Source organism: Hylobates moloch, unplaced genomic scaffold (assembly GCF_009828535.3).
Source record: "Hylobates moloch isolate HMO894 unplaced genomic scaffold, HMol_V3 SCAFFOLD_1, whole genome shotgun sequence".
Classification (NCBI taxonomy): Eukaryota; Metazoa; Chordata; class Mammalia; order Primates; family Hylobatidae; genus Hylobates; species Hylobates moloch.
The window spans coordinates 27,219,472-27,243,415 of record NW_026652276.1 but is presented as its reverse complement, the minus strand read 5'-3'; the positions used below and the strand labels follow the sequence as shown (position 1 = coordinate 27,243,415).

At 35.7% G+C, this 23,944-nt stretch overlaps 1 protein-coding gene across 2 annotated transcripts in view; it reads right to left on the bottom strand.

Annotated features, from left to right (window-relative positions):
- Positions 1–8,798: 8,798 nt before the first annotated feature.
- BARD1 (BRCA1 associated RING domain 1) overlaps positions 8,799–23,944 on the bottom strand; it is an 81,615-nt gene continuing 66,469 nt past the window's right edge. For both annotated transcript variants that reach the window (XM_032754629.2, XM_032754630.2), the window contains 2 exons: positions 12,576–12,673; positions 8,799–11,181 (listed from right to left, as the gene is read on the bottom strand). In XM_032754629.2, coding sequence (XP_032610520.1) covers positions 10,849–11,181; positions 12,576–12,673 — 431 coding nt within the window. In that variant the 3' untranslated portion in view covers positions 8,799–10,848. The remainder of the gene's footprint in view (positions 11,182–12,575; positions 12,674–23,944) is intronic.

The following is a 23,944-nucleotide window of genomic DNA, read 5'->3' as shown; positions in this document are numbered from 1 at the left end:
CCTTTTTTTTCCCAGCTGGGAGGTGGGTAGCCTGGGGCAGATTTTCAAGCCTGTCTAGCCCTCCACCTGGAAACAGACTCGGGGCTGGTGGTCGGGGGACACAGTGGGAGTGAGACCGGACTTTCGATTTGCATGGGAGCTGGGTGAGGCCTTTGACTGCCAGCTTTCCCCCACTTCCCTGACAACCTACATGACTCAGGAGAGCAGCCATAATCCTCCCAGGTATACAACTCCTAGGTATACGATTCCCAGTGACCTGGGAATCTCATCCCCACCCCCACCTGCAGCAAGACTTGCCCAAGGAGAGTCTGAGCTCAAACACCGGATGGTCCTACCCACCTGGTAGCAGAAGACAAAGGGCACATAATTTTGGGAGTTTTAAGGCGCTGCCCACTGCTTTCACCCACACATTACCACAGCTGACGCTTTCTGGAAAGTGCCACCTCCCGGCAGTAGGCCAACCAGCTCAAAAATTGAGCATTAAACCACCAATGCTAAGAACCCTCATGGAGTCTATTGCACACACTGCCCTCCTCCCATCCGCCACCTCCACAGGAACAGGCACTGGTAGCCAAGGTAGAGACCCATAGACTGTTCATATCACAGGTCTCTGGGCAGACAGCCCCCAATACCAACCTAGAGCCAGGTAGACTTGCTGGGTGGCTAGACCCAGAAGAGAGACAACAATCACTGCAGCTCGGCTCACAGTGTGTCAGCAGTTGGTTCCTTCTGGTAGGTTGTTGGTCTCACTGACTTGAAGAATGAAGCCGTGGACCTTCATGGTGAGTGTTACAGCTCTTAAAGTTGGCATGGACCCAAAGAGTGAGCAGCAGCAAGATTTATTGTGAAGAGTGAAAGAACAAAGCTTCCGCAGCGTGGAAGGGGACCCCAGTGGGTTGCCGCTGCTGGCTGGGGTGGCCAGCTTTTATTCCCTTATTTGTCCCTGCCCACATCCTGCTGATTGGTCCATTTCACAGAGTGCTGATTTGTGCATTTACAATCCCTTAGCTAGGCACAGAGCGTTGATTGGTGTGTTTTTACAGAGAGCTGACTGATGCATTTATAATTCTTTAGCCAGACACACAGTGCTGATTGGTGCATTTTTACAGAGTGCTGATTGGTACATTTAGAATCCTTTAGCTAGACACAGAGTGCTGATTGGTGCGTTTTTACAGGGTGCTGATTGGTGCATTTACAATCCTTTAGCTAGACACAGAATGCTGATTGGTGCATTTACAATCCTCTAGCTAGATAGAAAAGTTCTCCAAGTCCCCATTCGACCCAGGAAGTCCAGCTGGCTTCATCTCTCAACAGGAAGCCACATCCACAGGGAAAGGTGGAGAGTACTACATCAAGGGAACACTCCGTGGGACAAAAAAATCTGAACAGCAGCCTTCAGCCCTAGACCTTCCCTCTGACAGAGACTACCCAAATGAGAAGGAAAGAGTAAAGCTACCCTGGTAATATGACAAAGCAAGGCTCTTCAACACTCCCCAAAAAAATCACACTAGTTCACCAGCCAGGGATCCAAACTAATTAGAAATCTCTGATTTACCTGAAAAGGAATTTAGGAGGTTAGTTATTACGCTAATCAGGGAGGGACAAGAGAAAGGCAAAGCCCAATGCAAGGAAATAAAAAAAAAGATACAATAAGTGGAGGGAGAAATATTCAAGGAAATAGATAGCTTAAGAAAAAATAAAAAATTCAGGAAACATTGGACACTTTTAGAAATGTGAAATGCTCTGGAAAGTCAGCAATAAGACTGAACAAGTAGAAGAAAGAAATTCAGAGCTCGAAGACAAGCTCTCTGAATTAACCCAATCCAACAAAGACAAAGGAAAAAGAATAAGAAAATATGAACAAAGCCTTAAAGAAGTCTGGGATTATGTTAAATGACGAAACCTAAGAATAATCAGTGTTTCTAAAGAAGAAAAGAATTCTAAAAGCTTGGAAAACATATATGGGGGAATAATCGAGGAAAACTTCCCTGGCCTTGTGAGAGACCTATACATGCAAATACAAGAAGCACAAAGAACACGTGGGAAAATCATTGCAAAAAGATCTTTGCCTAGGCACACTGTCATCAGGTTATCCAAAGTTAATACAAGGAAAGAATCTTAAGAGCTGTGAGACAGAAGCACCATGTAACCTATAAAGGAAAACCTATCAGATTAATAGCAGATTTCTCAGCAGAAACACTACAAGCTAGAAGGGACTGAGGCCCTATCTTCAGCCTCCTCAAACAAAACAATTATTAGCCAAGGATTTTCTATCCAGCAGAACTAAGCATCATATATGAAGGAAAGATACAGTCTTTTTCAGAGAGACAAATACTGAGAGAATTCGCCATTACCGAGCTACCACTACAAGAACTGCTAAAAGGAGCTCTAAATCTTGAAACAAATCCTTGAAACACAGCAAAACAGAACCTCTTTAAAGCATAAATCACACAGAACTTATAAAACAAAATACAGACTAAAAAGCAAATACAAAAAACAAAAAAAAACAATGTGTACAGGCAACAAAGAGCATGATGAATGCAACGGTACTTCACATTTCAATACTGACATTGACTGTAAAAGACCTAAATGCTCCACTTAAAACGATACAGAACCACAGAATGGATAAGAACTCACCAACCAACTATCTGCTGCTGAGACTCACCTAACACATAAGGACTCACAGAAACTTAAAGGGGTGGAAAAAGGCACTTCATGCAAATGGACACCAAAAGCGAGCAGGGGTAGTTATTCTTATATCAGACAAAACAAATGTTAAAGCAACAGCATCTAAAAGAGACAAAGAGGGACATTATATAATGGTAAAAGGCCTTGTCCAGCAGGAAAATATCACAGTCCTAAACATATAAGCACCTAACACTGAAGCTCCCAAATTGATAAAACAATTACCAACAGACCTAAGAAATGAGATAGACAGCAATACAATAATAGTGGGGACTTCAATATTCCACTGACAGCACTAGACAGGTCATCAAGACAGAAAATCAAAAAAGAAACAATGGATTTAAACTATACCTTGGAACAAATGGACTTAACAGATATATACAGAACATTTCATCCAACAACCACAGAATACACATTCTATTCAACGGTGCCTGGAATTTTCTCCAAGATAGACCATATGACAGGCCATAAAATAAGTCTCAATAAATTTAAGAAAATTGAAATTATATCAAGCACTCTCTCAGACCACACTGGAATAAAACTGGAAATGAACTCCAAAAGGAACCTTTAAAACCATGCAAATACATGGAAATTAAATAACCTGCTCCTGAAAGAGCATTGGGTCAAAAACAAAATCAAGATGGAAATTTAAAAATTCTTGAAACTGAATGACAGTAATGACACACCCTACCAAAACCTCTGGAATACAGCAAAGACAGTGCTAAGAGGAAAGTTCATAGCCCTAAATGCCTACATCAAAAAGACTGAAAGAGCACAAACTGACATTCTAAGGTCACAGCTCAAGGAATTAGAGAAATAAGAACAAATCAAACCCAAACCCAGCAGAAGAAAGGAAATGAGCAAGATCAGAGAAGAACTAAATGAAATTGAAACAAAACGAAACAAAAAATACAAAAGACAGATGAAACAAAAAGCTGGTTTTTTGAAAAGATAAATAAAATTGATAGACCATTAGCAAGATTAACCAAGAAAAGAAGAGAGAAAATCCAAATAACCTCACTAAGAAACAAAACAGGAGATAATACAACTGACATCACTGAAACACAAAAGATCATACAAGGCTACTATCAACACCTTTACACACATAAACTAGAAAACCTAGAAGGGATGGAGAGGTTCCTGGAAAAATACAACCCTCCTAGCTTAAATCAGGAAGAATTAGATACCCTGAACAGACCGATAACAAGCAGCGAGACTGAAATGGTAATTTAAAAATTACCAACAACAAAAAAAGTCCAGGACAAGATGGATTTTCAGCAGAATTCTACCATTCAAAGAATTGGTACCAATCCTTTTGACACTATTCCACAAGATAGAGAAAGAAGGAACCCTCCCTAATTCATTCCATAAGCCAACATCACCCTAATACCAAAACCAGGAAAGGACATAACCAAAAAAGAGAACTACAGACAGGTATCCTTGATGAACACATATACTAAAATCCTTAACAAAATACTAGCTAACCAAATCCAACAATTTACCAAAAAGATAATCCACCATGATCGAGGGGGTTTCATACCAGGGATGCAGGGATGGTTTAACATATGCAAGTCATGATAAATGTGATACACCACATAAACAGAATTAAGAACAAAAAACACATGATCATCTCAAGAGATGCAGAAAAGGCATTCAACAAAATTCAACATCCCTTTATGATTAAAACTCTCAGCAAAAACGGCATACAAGGGACACAGCTTAATGTAACAGCCAACATAATACTGAATGGGGAAAAGTTGAAAGCATTCCCTCTGAGAACTGGAACAAGACAAGGGTGCCTACACTCACCACTGCTCTTCCACAGAGTACTGGAAGTTCTAGCAATCAGAAAAGAAAAAGAAATAAAGGGCATCCAAATCAGCAAAGAGCAAGTTACACTGTCACTGTTTGCTGACAATATGATCATTTACCTTGAAAACCCTGAAGACTCCTCCAGAAAGCTCCTAGAACTGATAAAAGAATTCAGCAAAGTTTCTGGATACAAGATTAATGCACACAAATCAGCAGCTCTTCTATACACCAACTGTGACCAAATGGAGAAGCAAATCAAGAACCCAACCCCTTTTACAATAGCAGAAAAAAAAATACAACACTTAAGAATATACCTAACCAAGGAGTCAAAAGACTTCTACAAGCAAAACTATGAAACAATGCTGAAAGAAATCAGATGACACAAACAAATGGAAATGCAGCCCATGCTCATGGATGGGTAGAATCAATATTGTGAAAATGACCACACTGCCAAAAGCAATCTATAAATTCAATGCAATCCCCATCAAAAAACCAGCATCGTTCTTCACAGAATTAGAAAAAAAATCCTAAAATTCATATGGAACCAAAAAAGAGCCCACATAGCCAAAACAAGACTAAGCAAAAGGAACAAATCTGGAGGCATCACACTACCTGATTTCAAACTATACTATAAGGCCATAGTCACCAAAACAGCATGGTACTGGTATAAAAAGAGACACATAGACCAATGGACTAGAATAGGGAACCCAGAAATAAACCCAAATACTTAGAGCCAACTGATCTTAGACAAAGCAAACAAAAACATAAAGTGGGGAAAGCACACCCTTTTCAACAAATGGTGCTGGGATAATTGGCTAGCCACATGTAGGAGATTGAAACTGGATCCTCATCTCTCACTTTATACAAAAATGAACTCAAGATGGATTAAGGACTTAAACCTAGGACCTGAAACTATACAAATTCTAGAAGATAACACTGGAAAACCCCTACTAGACACTGGCTTAGGCAAGGATCTCATGACCAAGAACCCAAAAGCAAATGCAATAAAAACAAAGATAAATAGCTGGGACCTAATTAAACTAAAGAGCTTTTACATGGCAAAAGGAACAGTCAGCAGAGTAAATGGACAACCCATAGCACGGGAGAAAATCGTCATAATCTGTACATCTGACAAGGACTAATACCCAGAATTTACAATGAACTCAAATCAGTAAGAAAAAAACAATCTCATCAAAAAGTGAACTAAGGACATGAATAGACAATTCTCAAAAGAAGATACACAAATGGCCAACAAACATATGAAAAAATGCTCAACATCAGAAATGATCAGCAAATCAAAACCACAATGTTGATACCACCTTACTCCTGCAAGAATGGTCATAATCAAACAATCAAAAAACAGATGTTGGCATGCATGCAGTGAACAGGGAACAGTTCTACACTGCTCGTGGGAATGCAAACTAGTACAGCCACTATGGAAAACAGTGAAGATTCCTTAAAGAACTTAAAGTAGAACTACCATTTGATCCAGCAATCCCACTACTGGATATCTACCCGAGGAAAAGAAGTCATTACTGGAAAAAGATACTTGCACACCTATGTTTATAGCAGCACAATTCACAATTGCAAAATCTTGGAACCAACCCAAATGCTCATCAGTCAATGAGTGGATAAACTGTGGTGTGTGTATATATACATATACATACGTGTGTGTGTGTGTGTGTGTGTGATGGAATACTACACAGCCATAAAAAGCAATGAATGAAGAGCATTTGCCGCGACCTGGATGAGACTGGAGACTATTATTCTAAGTGAAGTAACTCAGGAATGGAAAACCAAACATTGTATGTTCTCATTGATATGTGGGAGCTAAACTATAAAGATGCAAAGGCATAAGAATAATACAATGGACTTTGGGGACTTGGGAGGAAGAGTGGGAGGGGGGCGAGGGATAAAGACTACAAATATGGTGCAGTGTACACTGCTTGGGTAATGGGTGCACCAAAATCTCACAAACCATAACTAAAGAATTTACTCATGTAACCAAATACCACCTGTACCCCCAATAACTTATGGGGAAAGAAAAAGAGACAAGAATGTTAATAGTTGTTGTTCCTGAGTTGTGGATTAAGTCAATGTTTTCAAGGCCCAACTAAAAGAATAAACGTAAGGCGTGAGAGAGAAGTGGTGAGGATGTGGTGAATGGGAAGCTCATGTCCCGTCAACAGCATTCGATGTACTTTTAACACTATGAAGGCCACACAAAATAGTTTGTCAGTTTAATGGTCCCTGGATTTTGTGCCTGTTTTCTTCCTTGTGTTTTTGTATTCTGCAGAAATTCTTTCTGTATTTCTGAATTATGTAATATTTTTGTAAACAGATTTGTTTAAAATCTCATTTACATTAGTAAGATTCAGAAAAAGACCTCTATTTTTAGGTTACATTATCTTACAGAGCAGGCAAATGGGGTGTGGTTTTGACAAACTAGTGGTATTAATGAAAATATGAGTCTCACAAACTATAAACTAAGGCAGAAAAGATAAACATCCTTGTTTATCCACCTCAAGTGGAGGTGGCAGAAGGATTTATGATATTATGGTAACAGAAGCTTTGCCAGTGCTGTCCAAGGTGCCCCACTTCTGTGTGGAGGCCTAAGCAATCTTGGTATCCACAGTAAATATACAGAGGGGATGAAAGCTAAACATTTTGGTTAAATGAGCAGGAGTGGCTACAGAGATGGGCAAACTTTACCAGTGCAGATGGGATGGTGAGAAGTCAGAAGTAAGAAACTAAGGCCTGGCTCTGGTTGTTGTTCAGGCTAAAACCAGTAAAGTGAATACAGGAGGACACCCAGCAGTCTTGTGCATGGGACACAAGAGCCAGGATACTCAGGACTGACACAAGTTGTGCTACCAACAGCCACTTTTTCATGAGCTTGCTCACAGGCGTCCTGGAAGGCGAGTTGTGAGTGCCTACAGTGTGCTCAGCACTTTCACACATCTTTATACTCAGGTGAAATGAACAGTATTGCCCCCCGCTTTATCACTGATGATACAGGTTAGACTGTTAACAAACCCATGTCTAACTTCAAAGCCGATTCAGGATCCTCCCTGAGGCTGGAGTATTAGTCATTAACCCTTTAAGCCTAGTCAAAGAACACGCTTTTCCCACTTCTCTCACATCACCATTCTAATAGAAACTTACAGGTATCAGAAATTGCACCTTGTGCCTTAGAAAGCTACACAAATAATCAACAATCCCAAATTCATAAGAATGTCTGCAGCTTAATTAGCCAGGCATAAGCCTATTAGTTGACTAAAAAAAAATTACAGCTCTTAACCGAAGACAACTTCTCAGTAGTTACTTATTTATTCATTTATTTAGTTTGATGTGCATATCTTTGAAAAGGGTTGACTTATAAAGACATACATGAAGTTTACAATTTGTAGCTCAATCTATCTTCAAAGAAAATGGTGGCTTTTAGTAATTAAATAAGACAAGCATTAGTTCCTACCATTTTAATGTGTTCAGGGTAGGAAACAGAATAGACAATTGTGACTGTAATGAGGTCCATGAACGTTTAGAATATAATTAATGCATTTTCCACACTGACCCATGGAAACAATAACAGCTAATGTGGCCCCACTCTCACCTGTGAATCATCTTATTCCCACAGGAAACATCAAACCTCCCCAAATGTCATCCTCTAGGCAGAGGTCACTTAACTATTAAATTTACAAAGCAGGTGCAAAAAAAAAAAAAGGGGGGGACCAATGAAATAAAGCAAAAATTCTATTTACTAAAATTCAAGTAGCTAAACTACCTCTTAGGTGAAGTCAGTGAAAACCCTCACACATTGCTCATTTACCCTTATTTCAATCATAATTTTAATATACTTCCCATCTGGTTTCTATTTTTCAGCAAGTCAAAAGAAAAAAAATTAAGTTAGATATGGTAAAGTATTAGCAGAGACAGAAAAATAGCTACAAAGTGGCGGCTGTCAAGGAAAAAGGGAAACAGCTACAAATTCAAGTAGAACTAGAAAATAGCCATGAGAATGTGGAAAAGCTACCAGCCTCTCATTTTTGTAGAGACACAAAGGAATCAGTGTGTAATTGTTTCTTAATGATGATTCCAAACTATCAAAGTTATACTGTATTCAGAATAACCTAAGGTAATAAAGTACCTAGTACACTTTAGAAATATTTTTATTCAAAATTAATTAAAAAGCATTATGTTCAAAAAGATAAGCTTTTGTTAGTTAATAGATTTCCTCACCAAGTCATGTTGAGCCTCATTCAACAGCACAGAATAAGCCAATTTTATACAAGACACAGATATATGGAAACACAAATAACTTTAATGATTTGTGGTAAAAAAGAAGGAAGCTTGAATCTATGATTGAGAAATAAAAAATAATTACATGTATATCTACACAGAAAGTACAATCGAAAGTTTCAAGAGCTTAACACAAACTAACTGCTGTCAAATATTTAACAAAAGCAAAGATGAAACTGCTTAACAGTCAGGGAAAAACAACAAAAAGGGAAGGGTGATAAACCAAGAAAATGAATGACAAAAACTGAGCAAGAGACCTCAAAAGTGTCTTTACAAACAGAAATTCAGATGCAAGGAACAGACACAAACCTGTCTAAAATGTGACCTATGAAGCAACAGAAAGTGACTTAAAGTCCATTATAAAAAATGACAACCAAAACCCCGGAGAGTCTTAAATTATTTAATCCAGACATTACCTAACCCCTCGGATTTTTGTTTGGTGCTATGGTGTTCATCATTTTCTATCAGAATGAAATGTGGGACAAATGCATTACTGGTTGCAGAGAGTGTTTCAGAGCTAATTCACCCAGCAAGGTCAGGGTCAAAAGGTTATTATTTTGTTCATATATTTCTTGATATGAAAAAACAACATGTCAAAGAATTAGAGCAAAATGTATTTTCAAATGACAAACAGAATCTCAAACTTTCAAGTAAGTGCATCTTAAGATGTTGATGAACTTCAGAGATTCCCAGTATTTTAAAACTAGGGATATTCTATTCTGGTAGTTATCAAACTGTCCTCTTTTGTTCATGAGGAACCAAACTGGCAGGACTCTCAGTGTCTCCTTCCCCAAGTCTTTAATTTTATAAGTATATTCAATGTCTAGGAAGGAATTATTAAAGAATTCTGCTTCTTAAAAAAATGTTTCAAAATAATCTAATGTATCCTTGTTGATTCGTGAATAAGGGCACCCAGAGCAGAGTAACCTCCCCAGATCTGGCCACTCTCAGGTGGTATCCTGCCCACTCACTGAGGCCTTGCCTATTTGATATAAGTAAGCCCTCCCCATGCCTACTTCTATACTTACTGTATGGCCTTTTGTATGATCTGGAAAAAAATCTGTTGTAAATCAAGTAATCACCAACTTCTGCCTCCATGCCAACCTAAAAACTTTAAAAAAAAAACTTTTCCTTTTACAAAGGAAGAAATTAAGACCTTCAAAATTATTTTACAAATACCAACGAGGTTTACCAAAAGAAGACTGCTTCTTAATTTAAAGTAATGATGTTAGACTGACAATTTGCTAGACTGGTCAGACCTTTTAAAAAATATTAATATTAAAATGTGTTAGAGAAAATGCTCTAAGTATATATACATATGTAGCAGATAAACAGTTATAAATTGATAGTTATAAGCAAATGTACAGAATAAAAATATGTACCATGAGCCTAGTGTTGATTTTTACCACACACACAAAAACACCAATGTTAAGGATTAAATCACGATTTCCTGATGAATATACAAGATAAAAAACAGGGATAAAAGTATAGAAACAGACAACAAAGTAAATTATAAGAAAAGAAATAAACACAATATAGGATAAAGACAATTGCAGATAGGAGAATTTAACACCTATGGTGGCACATTTAGACCAGATACTCTTTTTTCAATAAAGCCAAAATAAATTGTTTGATAATATTCTGCTTACTTAAAAAAAAAAAATGGCAAGTTTTTTCACTGGTGGCAGGTATGGATTTTATTAAAGAATATTAAAAGACTCAAACAGTAATGATACCACTTGTCTATTTAACCAAGATTCTGGTGTCCTCTCATTAATCTTTGATACCCAATAATCTGAATAGAAAGACATGATGAATCAAAAAACATGCTAATTTTAAAAAGAAAAAGCTTTAAAAGCAATCCCAGCATCTAAATGGTAAACACAACATGAATTAGTAATCTGGCATTAGATTTTTTTTTTTTTTTTGATTCAAAGACAAATATGAATGACTCTACCTATTTGTAAAAATGTGAACAATTAAAAACAGTACAATGACTGGGCTCTCACAAACTGTGCAAGTTCAATTTGAAATGTTCACCTGGTGTAATATTCAGCTGTCAAGAGGAAGCAACTCAAAGGACATCACACAGTCTATAAACCAGCTCGAAGGAGCCTTCCAGACTTTGCCCTGCCGAACCCTCTCTGGGTGATAATTAGACAAATCTTCATAGATGATATACTGTGTGCAGAAGCGCTGATCAGAATCGGGTCTTGCATGGTATGCGACTGTATTGATGGTCTGAGTCACGTCACTGTCTGGCTTGGGCTTTCTACTGAGAATCTGGCCCCCACCTGCAGTGACGAGCTTAATAAGGTTGTCCTTTGGATGGTGTTTGAAGGTTCCCCCCAAATAGAAGTAGCATCCATCAAAAAGTTTTGGCAACTGAAATAATGAGAAAACATTTGTTAAAGGCAGATCAAAATACTGTATTCAAAAACACTGTATATGAATGAGGAAAATAAAAATGCAGGTTGAGTATCCCTTACCTGAAACATTTGGACCAGAAGCATTTCAGATTCAGAAATTTTTTGGGTTTTGGAAAATTTGCATATACATGAAATATCTTAAGGATGAGACTCAAGCCTAAACACGAAATTCGTTTGTTTCTTGTACACCTATGCACATAGCCTGAAGTAATTTTATACAATGTTTTCAGTAATTTTGTGCATGAAACAAAATTTTGACTGTGTTCTGACTGTCACCTGTCACATGAGGTCAGGTGTGGAATTTTCCACTTGTGGCATCATGTCAAAGCTCAAAAAGTTTTGGATTTTGGAGCATTTTAGATGTTGGATTAGGATTGCTCAATCGGTAATAATTATGAGCAGCTAAGAAGCTACTTAATGAGGTGCCAGGACAAGTTACATTTCAAGCATACTAACTGGATCAAGAAAAATATTTAGGCAAATAGGGGCTTCCTATTTACAATTTTTTCCCTAAGATTCAGTTACCATCTCGGTTCCTTTTCACTCTTCTAAAATTTTAGATGTGCTTGGTAAACAAAAACTATTCATCAAACTTTTTTCATCAGGATGTTTATGCTTATTTGGTGAGACTTAAAGCCCCCACAACTCCCAGCTTATTTGAAATAGGCTTCAGAGGCACCAGGCTAAACATAATTAAATTACAAGAGCAACATCTTTTCCATGGACTTTTATCCAATTCTGCCCATCCACATTCAGATCCTCACATATTACCAACCTAAGGTCTCCAGGGCAGCCGCCATGGGGGTGTGCCCTCCAGGGTTCCAGAAATATATTCACGGGGCACAACAGATTATTGTGCTGGGGCTAGGGATCCAATTAGCTATGAAACACACTTCCGTATGCTCGTTGGAAATAAAAAAAAAGTTTCATAATTCCCTTCTATGAAAATTTTCTTTGTCACTTCTAATATACTTACATATATCAACAGGATAATGCAATATTATCCATTAAAGCTACAATATGTGGCCATAGAGACATATGGTAGCTAAATCCGAGCAGCAGCTGTAAATCTTCTTTCAAGCTACTTCCTGTATCTGAGATTTACCTCAGATTCTGAAAGGTTTATGGGAATGTTCAAGATGCCAAAAATCCATTAACAGTATGAAATTATTACCTTCTGGATTTTACTGCTCATCATGATCATCTTTCAGAATCAAGTGCTTGAAATAAGCACAATTAAAATTTTAATCAGTCACCTGTAGCTGTTGAAAGGGCAGAAGTTTTTCCTGATGGTGATAATAATAATATGTCATAGTAAGAACAATGAAAGTTGTATTAAAAGAAAAATACCAGCTGTTCTCTGTTGAGCCTGCTTCTGTGTGGACCTTCAGGAATTTCATACTTTTCTTCCTGTTCACATACTTTTCTTCGGAGACATGCTTTTACCCCTGACAAAAACACGAGAATTAAAGCAAAGTAAGTAACAAGTGAACATTATCTCTCTCATTAAAATTAAGCAGTTTACCTAAGTGGTTTTTCTTCTTCATGGCAGTTTTTAAGTATTATTCTAAAATGCAAACAGAAATCTTACTTATGCCAAAACAAAACATAATACAACTGGTTTTCCCATATAAAGAAAATATTTTTAAAAAACTCTTTCTTTGGAGGATTAAGCCATAAGTTAGTACTGAACACTAACTGTAATTTTAATCTCCTTTCTGAAAAACCTAAGCCAGCATACTATTTCAAAGACAAAAATAAAAGTCTACATTTCCACTCATAGCAATTACCCAAAATTAAGGTGAATAAAAAGTCCATGATACAATAACCTAAACTGAGCACTTACCATCTATACTGCTCATTTTGGCAGTTATATGTCTAATCGTCTGTTAAACTTTAAGTGATTTGACATGAAGGAATGTGCTTTAGTCTACAGCACCTAGCTCAGCTAGCCACACAACAGGGGTTCAACAGTGCTTGCTAAAATAAACAAGCAGAGCTTGGGATAGGTTTGGCATGTGACAGGTACACAACTGAGGTTGCCATTCTAGAGATGATTTGGTTGGGCTTTGCAGGAAAAAAAGCATTCTTTTGATGGCCTGAGTAAGTCTGTTCACAGCTTCAGGTTAAAAAGCAAGAGCAATAGAGACAGCTCAGCCTGGCACTGTTTAGTCATTCCACTGCTTGGCACCTGGGAGGGGAAGCCCTAAGTAGGGCCACTGGCTGGCAGCCAGTACCAATTGTCTCGCTAGGCTCTAGAAATGAAAGGAACCCTCGGGATGCCCAGGACCAATCATGAAGGACATGGTCAGCTTCAGCTAGAGACAACATCTTGGATAATGCCTGTTCACCATCAAGTGAGGGAACTGATGGCATGTATACATATTTATCATGCTTCTGTTCTGATGGCATATAACTAAACTAAATTTGAGATTCGGAGTTGAAGGACTTGGCTAGCCCAATTACTTGTTCTGGAAGCTTCTTTGCCTATGGAAATAAAAAATGAAAACAATGTTTTTCACTGGGCTTCTGTGGATAAAATGCAAGAAGCATTCTAAAAACTAGATCCTATAATGAATTATCTTCATTATAAAAACAAACCCTCCATACAATTTCCTATTTGTCTTTGAAGTTGTTTTGCTCAATACTTCATTTTATCACTGAGGGTTAGGAACCATATATTATTCACTTATGCATTCTTCAGAATTTCATACACTTTCCAATAGAACAGGAGTTTAATAGCAGAGGGTATCGGGAAAGTTGGAACAATAACTCAGGTATCCCCTTCACTGTCTAGTGTTGTTAACGCAAAGGAACAAAAGTTTTTAAAAATTCACTATGGACACAGCATTGACAGATTGTATCCACACCAATAAAAATAAATAATTATATAGCACCTGTAAGAGTTCAGAGTTACACATAGTTTTGAATATCAAACTGTTATATCCTGTTATCACTTGATGTCTAATGGCTTAAAATGATCAGAAAAAAATCTATGGCTGCATAAACATATACTTTAGATTGAGGATTAGACATATATGTTGGATATACTACAGCGTTTTGGAAACCTCTTGAAAAATGCTAGTGATAAAGTTCTGTCCAGCTGATCTCTACTTACTTCAACAGTAAATTGATTCCAACACAGGAGTGGAACCACTACTCAGCATGTAAACTCTGCATATGCCTGTAAAAGGGCTTCTTTCTTGACTAAAGGGTGGCCAAGAACCAACAGTTCAGAACTGCCCTGCGATTGCATCTAATACAAATTTAGACTCATTTGTGTATGAATAAAACGTATTTTGACCTATGATGATTTTTTATTTATTTTTATTTTTTATTTTTTTTGAGATGGAGTCTTGCACAGTTACCCAGGCTGGAGTGCAGTGGCCCAATCTCGGCTCACTGCAAGCTCCGCCTCCCGGGTTCACGCCATTCTCTTGCCTCAGCCTCCCAAGTAGCTAGGACTACAGGCGCCAGCCACCATGCCTGGCTAATTTTTTGTACTTTTAGTAGAGACAGGCTTTCACCTTGTTAGCCAGGATGGTCTCGATCTCCTGACCTCGTGATCCGCCCGCCTAAGCCTCCCAAAGTGCTGGGATTACAGACGTGAACCACCACACCCCGCCGACCTATAATGATTATCTTAAGAGCAAAAACTTATACTGGAGAAGATAAAGAAATGCAATGTCTTCCACGAGTGAGTAATGGTCCACTTTAGACTGACTCAGCCTTTATGGCAGAATCGGTTTTAAACTTTCTTCTTTATTACCCCACACTGACACAGTAACAAAACTTCAACTGTTTACAGAGCCACATCTGCAGAATTTGGAGTAAGTGACAGAACTGAAAAAACTGGTACTTTCTGAGGAAAAAAAAATGTGTTTGAGTCCGCTTTATAAAATGTTTTATTTATTCTAATCTTGTAACTTGAATTTTGAAAATACCTAGAATCAAATTACTTACGAGGTAGAAAAGACCCTGAAGAGCTAGTACTACTTTCTTGTTTTATAGATCTGCACAGTCAAGTGCAGAAACATAAAGTGACCTGCTAAGATGACTAATAGCAAAGTTAAAGTGAACCACTTCCTAAAGCAACAGACTTCCTCTTTGGTGCTCCTCCTATATCATATTTCTAGGCCAAATATCCCTTATCTGAAGTGTTTGAAACCAGAAGTGTTTTAAAATTCAATTTTGTTTTGGATTTTGGAATATTTGCATGTACATAATTAGGTATATCTTGGCAACAAGACCCAAGTCTAAAAAAGAAATTCATTTATGTTTCATATACGCTTTATACAGATAAAGCATATAAGAAGATAATTTTATATACTATCTTTAATAATTTTGTGCATAAAACAAAGTTGTGTCGGCGTTTAGACTGTGAGCCATCATGTGAGGTCATGTGTATCGTGCTGGCACTCAACTAGTTTAGTAGTTTAGAGCATTTTGGATTTTCAGATTAGGAATGCTCAAACCGTGTTAAACACCTATTATGTACAAGAGAAGTCATAATCTCTTCCCTAAGAAGAAAATTCCTGCTGTTTCCTGTCACTTTATTTCAATAATCTAATCCTAAACTTTCATTAATATTAGTATGCTCTATCTCAGAGCACTTAATTTTAAATGAAATTTTATTGCTTTATTTTCCTCTGTCAACAAGCAATCCACTATCAAATTTAATTTTTCAAGCACATTTAAAATTACATCCATATTTTAAAGATATTAAGGATGCCACTGAGATAATCTCAATCATGGTATATCTAATAACAAAGAAAACTCCCTACTGTTGTCCAGAAATTCTAAGAACTTCACATTACGTAAATTTCTATTACAAAGTCAATGAAAGAAAAAAGGTTAATAGCTTATACATAGACAAACATGAGAAGATTCGTTTTTCAGATTCAGCTTTTCCCTCTTTTCCTATTTAAAATGGCTAACTTTTCAAAGAATAACAAATGTGGGGGCAGATTCGATTGTCAGAGAGATAATAAAATATTCTTTTATATTTTGCATTTATTTCAAATGTTAAAAGCAAAGATAACAGGTTTTTGAATAAAATGTTTGAATGAAAAGTTGTTTCTGAAAACAGTGGAGGACCAATGTTTCAAATATTAAAAAAATAAAATATTCTGGAAGTATTAATGATTTACATGTATTAGTGTAGTGGTATTCAAAAATACTAATAAAGCAGGAAATAATACACAGCCAGAGTTTTAGCCACTTATAGCTCTTGTTAAACAAATATGAAATCACAACATTAAATATGAAAAGAAAAAGTAGAATATCATTAGAAAATATGGAGTAAGTTGTTCCATTGTTATTTCTCTGGGTTTAAATTGAGTAGAACCTGAGTAGAATTTATTTGATTGTATAAAAGTTTATTTTACACCTGTAAATACTACCAGACAGAACTCTCTTCTTATAAATTATTATTAAGAGAACCATGAGAGCAGTATCATTTTATAAAAACTATGAATGCTATGTTACCTAATACTCATCCAATGAGCAAAATACTATAGATTGAATGTGTACATTGTGCAGTGCTCTGAAAACTTTAATTTTTCCATAATCTAGAATAAAATACTCATAAATCATAAGGCCTAACCAATCCAATGCTAAAAATCACACACCAATATTTTCTGGTCAAAGGAGAAAAAAAATTCTTAAAATACCAATTTATTCTATTCTGTTTTCTTTTTACTTTTCTAACTTTAAATGACCAAGGACACAACTGTTTGTTCTAAGAAAAGATCCTGATCAAAATTACTGTGATAACAGCTACTAAAAGTACTTGTATCCCTCCCCAAATCCAGCAAGAGTAGTATAGTCAAGGCTCATTATCTACAGTAGTTATGTTCTATAAAGATGCTATGAACACCGATTAGTGAATAATGAACCACTGCTGTTAAAGGAAATACAGGGTTATGTTTCTGTGGGCCTATGGTTCCAGCATTTTCATCAACTGATCAATACTTACCTTTGTTTTATGTATGTTTCGGTTTATACACATTATTTATTGTATACTGCTGACTCATTAAGATTAAACTTAGGGCCAGCAGTACTACAGTTAAGGCCTTAACAAAGCTTATCTAACACAGTATTTAATATTTTCCCTGAAAGGCACATCACCATCTTCTTGAGCTTAGACACACAAAACAGCACTTCAGCACTGTATTGTGAGGCCATTTTAAATAATAAAATCACCAACAAAAACACAAAAATGCAAAACACATGGCATCAATAGACTGTGAAAGGGTCACTTGTTTACAGCGTGAGGGCTGAAAAAAGGAGGCAAAGTATCACCTTGTTTGACATCAGCTGGGGACACACTTGTTTGGCAACTAAAGTTCTTCACTACTCTGTACATGTCTACAAAAGCACTGTGAGTATTGATTTGGGGATTACAAGAAAAATTTTGGCAAGTAAGAAAACTCACAAACACAGAATCCACGAACAATGAGGATTTACTGTATATTACTTCCAATTCAGGGGAGGGAACTGAAATGCTAAGAAGTTAACTTGCTTAAAGCTGAATGCAGCCATTAAGTGGCAGAATGGGAATCTGAACCTAAATCTGCTTAGTTTTCTAAAGGCTGTGTATTTCACACTGAAATATCACTTTGTGGTACACAAGATAAACCTTGGGTATTATCTTAGCATGATGTGAATATGTCAAATGCTTAAAAGCTGCTTAAATTGAGAGTTCCAAGATGTTGTTTATTATAAAAAGGTCAGAAGACTAACAACTGAATACTCCATCTCTCCAAAAGCAGAGATTTGTCAAGATACCAAGTCTTTCCTGAATTGGGTCATTAATGCAAATTCAAATTCAACACTCACACTCAGGACATCTATGACTACCTATCATGTCAATCTTAATTTGTTAGTTTTATCTGCGTTCTATTTGGCTCTCAGATCTCTCTCCCCCATTGTTTTTAATATAAAAGTCATATTCACCCAAGGTTGCTAAGCTGCATTTCTGAATCTTATAATTTTAAATTATCACAAATGTGCTTTGAAAAATTGTTTACATAAAATAAAAATTATACTCTAAAAAGGGCATAAATTTTAATAACCACTCACTGAATTAAAAACCTTCCTAATAAAGCTAATATAAAATATTAACTTTATTACACATTGAAAATGAGACTCAAAATTCTTGACTGGGTCAAAATACCTTACTAGAAGCACTGCCAGTGTGCTGGAATTATGTCATATATTGTTTCTATATGAAAAATAAAATAAAAAACCATCAGGAATCCAGTGAAATGGTTAACTCAAATTCACTATTTTATATGTAATTTTTTTATTTTCCTCATTACGTAAGCAGGTATTCCCCTTCCCAATGGTACTTACAGAGTATTCATAATTCTATCTTTAACTGAATATGGTGGCACAGAAAGCCGAGGACTGAACATTCTTATGATATCTACTGTATCAAATGAATGGCTAATGTCTAATTGCAGAATTAAGTAGGCTGTGCTTATGCCAGCTGCTTCTCCATTTTATGGGTTTATTTGACTGATTATTGACAAGAAACACATTAAAATGGCATCTATTGCTCCTGACAACATGCTGGCATTAGTCAATCAACAGAATTTAACCTTAATGGATACTAGAGTCCAATAAGTATGGCATCAAGAAAAATGAGATGGCAGATACCAACAGGGCAGCATGGTACTTCCGTGAGAAGGAGCCAGTGTAAGTCTTAATTCACTAAATATTCTGTTTCATGGGAGTTATGTAGTAAGTTTCTGTAAAGTAAGGCAAATCCAATGCTCTAATTACAATGATTGAGTTAAACAAATACATTCCTCTAATATGCTTTTACTCCAAGCAACAATTTGCAAAATCCTGTGTCACCTAAGACCAACTAAGGAAGAATGAAAGTAGCTCTTTTTCTTTTCCTGAAAACAAAGGATGTTTCCAGGTCTATAACTACATTTGAATGGTGGCAAAGTGTTTTGTTAAAGTTGCTGTTATAGCATAGGAAATCTCAAGAATTTTTTCAAAGCTGGGAGTGACATCTACTTCAAGGATTGTGACTCAAATGCCTACAAAAGCCAGGTAGATTACATAAATGCGTGAAGAACCTGGTGTGAGGTGGTAGGAAGCTATGGAGACTATAAGAAACATCGTACCTAAATATATAAAAATTATGTTAGACAAAACCATAGACATTGTATTTCCTTCAGCCCTCAGAGTCCTCAGCCTGCCGATTTGAAACTTCTGATGCTTTGTCCAATCAACCTCTTTTTATAGATAAGGAAACTTAAGTCCCAAGAGATTTAAGTGGCTTTCTCAGTGACATAACTGAGATGAGAACTGAAATATCCTCCGTGTCACAGATCAAGTTTTTTTGTTCATCTTTATTTTTAGTTGGATCAATGTGTTTACTCAATCTGACATGCTAAGGTTGCCACTCTCTAACTTGTTATCTGAAACTGTGAGTTTCAGAATGATGACATACTCCGTAGACAATACCACAGTTACAAATTCATATCAACTTCCTACTGAACCTTTTTTTAAGACAAATCAATTGAGTTGATTTACTGAAAAGTAAATAAGAATGAAATGCTTTAAAATACTTTCAGCAATTCAAATGGTGATACATTATCAATGCAATGGAAGAATCTACCAGCCAAACATTACTTAATTAACCCAAGCCTAAATAATGACTAACATTTTAAGGTTTTATTTACTAAATAGAAGTTAAGCAATCTGCAGCAAGAATTCTTAACCTATTTTCCATTTAAAACACAGTTACATCTTAAGATTTAAACTATTTTATATTTGTAATAAAGTTAATAAAGTCCATAATTATTCCATCAGTTTAGTAGAAAGATGAACTCTTATACTTCCTTTTGAAGAAAAAAAAAGCAAAAATACAAATACACGACCACATTTTAGCTAGCTTTCTTGGCTAATAATTTCCTTACTAAAATTACCTTGCATGAGTATGTTGTTATTTACGTAAACATAACTTATGCATATGCCAGAATGATACATACTTGAAAATGTGTCAAGCCACTAGCCTTATAAAATGTATGCTTTATTTCATCTTTGTTACTTTTCATATGTTCCTTTATATAGCTGAAGGTTTTGACTGAAGCTATCACTTTGCAGAAACAAAGGGATGAACTACTTAGCTATTAAAACTAGAGATTCTTTTAGCCCAGGTGTATTCCTGATCATGTTCTCCATTTTCCTGAGATCTTATTAATTTTTTACATATAGGTAAGCAGCCCCATTTCTAAAGTACTGATTAACCCAAAGTCATTAACTCAAAGTCATTAAGGTAGCTCTGTCTATCTTAGCAAAGCCTGGAATTTTTGCATAATAATGAAGCTTATGAATTCCAGGGCTACAACACTTTTCTATAAAGAAACTTGCACTGTACAGAAGGTATTCTTTTATTCTAAATTTCTAATAACCACTCTCTCCTCCTACCTCATAAAAGCATATACATCAGTAGATGTGTATTTCTGTTTTAGCTGCATGGACCACTGATGATGGTCATGGATTTATATTAAGCTTACTTTTCCTATAATAAAAAAAGATAACACAAATGAAAGGAAATTTAAAAAAGGAGGGGTGTTCCTGAATCCACAGTTATACAAAAATGATGAGAGAATACAATGAAGATAGAAGAAAACTTCAAAATGGAGATCTGTTAAATGTCCAAAGGAGGAGACGATTATTAACTCTGCATGGAAAGTCATACTTAGAATTTTCTCACTCTTCAAATACCAGAGTAGTAAACAGATCCACATTTTAAAGAATTTTTAGGCCAGACCTGGTGGCTCACACTTGTAATCCTAGCACTTTGGGAGGGCGAAGCAGGAAGACTGCTTGAAACCAGGAGTTCAAGAACAGCCTGGGCAACAAAGTGAGATCTCTGCCTCAATTAAAAAGAAAAAAAAAAATTGGCCAGGCATGGTGGTGAGTGCCGGTAGTTCCAGCTACTCAGGAGGCTGAAGCAGGAGGATCACTTGAACCCAGGAGTTCATGGCTGCAGAGAGCTATGATTGCACCACTGCACTCCAGCCTGTGTGACAGAGTGAGCGAGGGAAAAAAGGGTTGTTATTCTTCTGGAATTAATGGCTATTTGTAACTGAAATAGCTATGGGAATCAGAATTAACCACTTTTGGTCAATACAAAATATCCTAAAAAAAAAAAAATTAAAATACAGAATCAAACATCATTATTCTATACGAAAACAAATGTTCTAATAAAATGTGTGATTAGATCTAAACTAAAGATGTTTAAATTAGGGATGTGTGTCACTCAAGATAACAGTACGTAAGTAGAATAAAAATTAAAGAATTTCCTTTTGATTCTATTAAAAATCAACACCCAGATTGTAAAAGCAAAACAAGTGTTTTGCAAATGATTTTATTTTAGACTTTTTAGTCAAGTAGACTGTAACAGCACTAAACTTTAGTAAAAAGGGAAATCACAATAGGCAGCCTACAACAATGACAAAAATGAAAAAACAGTGGCATACTATCACTGCAATTTTTGAAAAACTTAAGTAAAAGAACAGAGAAATGAGTTTGAAATTTGAAACTTCCATGGCCAAAAGTGAAAGGACAATGAAATAAAGGCAGAAAATATAAAATAAAATAAAAGGCTAAATGTTCCCATTTAAGATTGGAGATATCTCATTAAATACTGTCAAAGGTCATTAAATTCTGGCTTCATGTAAATATCATTTAGTCATTATTTATTTTTGACATTTTAGTAAAAATTCTGGCTATCAGTATATTTATATGTAGAAATACATTTCTTCACATGACAATATGTGTAATTTGCTATTTTACTTAATGCATTGAGAAGCAGGTCAAATTCTATTGCAAAAATATATTATTACATCATAAACTTTTCTTAGGCAAAACTTGCATATCAATTTTAAGACCTTATATTATGAATAATAATATCAAAATATCAAAATAGTCTGTCTCTTGTATTATGAATAATATCAAAATTGTCTGTCTCTATATAGGTATGGTTAAAAACCAAACACAGTCTAATGTCCAAAAATTCACCTAATTATTAGAAAACTCATGCTCAGTGTTCTTTTGAAGTCATATATTAAAAGTTCAAATTTTTATGTAAAAAATTCTGTTCTGATTAGGACAATCACCATATTCAAATGCATTTGCTGACTATCCATTAAACAGGTATAAAAGACCTGATGTATCAGATGGGAGGAATAAATACATGCAAGTTCTAATTTCCCTAATTAAAACCAAAGCCCTTCCCTATCCAATTAATCTTTAGAAAAGTGAAAATACTTCCAATTATTATTACAACTTGAAAATTTGAATGTATTAATTTATTCCTAGATAACTTAAATTTGATCTAACAGGCACAAATTATTTTTAAAACTGTGATAAACAAATAGCCCTCTTCAGTAACCCACCAATTTACTGCTGTTTCTTTATTTTTTTACCCACATGCGTGCACACATTTATATATTGTTGAAAGTGAAGATATAATTCTTTGATGTGTTTAAAATTTAAACAATTCTATTTTTCATAATCTTTTAGTCTTAATATTTATCATATTAAAAAATATGCATTTTTTCCAGAAAGTATCTTCAAGTATTTCAGAATTTTCCTAATCTTTCATATGTAGGTTATATTCTCTACTTCTTGCTATTAGAAGTTAACACTGCAAATACTTTTTCTTTCATCTGTATTTCTTGCGCAGGGTAAATTCTCAGAACTGGGACTATTAGATCAAAGGATTTTTTTTTTTTTTATTCTTAGACAATCTTTGGTGGAAGCCTTCTGTCAGCATAAAGTTGCCTAATCAATCTTAATTTATACGAATGTTTTGGTATTTTTTTTATAATTAGCAAAGTTTGTACAGAATAAAAGTTGCATTTAATTTTAAAATTCCATAGTACTCTCAGTATCCATTTAAAGAAGCAAAGTTGTCAGAATTTGTTTGAAAAGAATTAATGTGTTAGGCTGATTATGAGGTTATTTATTAAATGATGATGTCATGATTGTCTTCTAGGGTCCACCTCTCCTCAGCTAAAACAAAAATGAAAAAACACTCAATTTAGCCCTTCCCCATCTCACAGACATAAATCCAGTGTAAAATGTCTGACACATTACTTCAGTAATTCCCTTAGGTACTGGGGAATTTTACAACTTCTACAGCTGCAATTTTATTTAAACTTAGATGACAGTGGGGAAGACGGAAAGATTATTAAAGAAAAGATGACAGCCATCTGTTCTCCCCTTCATAATGAGATAAGAAAAGAAGATGAAGAATTAAATTTCTTTTAGAAAAAAGGCTAAGATAGAAAAAAATTTTGAAAGCGGTGTACTAAAATAGGTCAGTAGAAAACATTTTATCTTGGCCTAGTTTGCATCTTTAGGATACAGTTTCATGTTATTCATACTCTACGAGATTAGTAAGATGACTTATTTATATACCTTCTATTCTTTCATTCTTATCACCTCTTTAATACCAAAATCACCCTTGTATGAGGGTGGTTACTAATGGCCTGTGAGAAATTAGCACCCAGACTAGGACTAAAGTAGAGTCTCCCTCACCAATTTGATGTTGAAGGAGGGACTTTTCTTATCTATAGCTCCTATTTCTGTAAAATATAAAATAAATATCATTCTGTAAAATATCTGTAAAAGAAATATAAGATAGACTGGATGGTCTGTAAAATTATGGCTTAGTCTCAGAATCC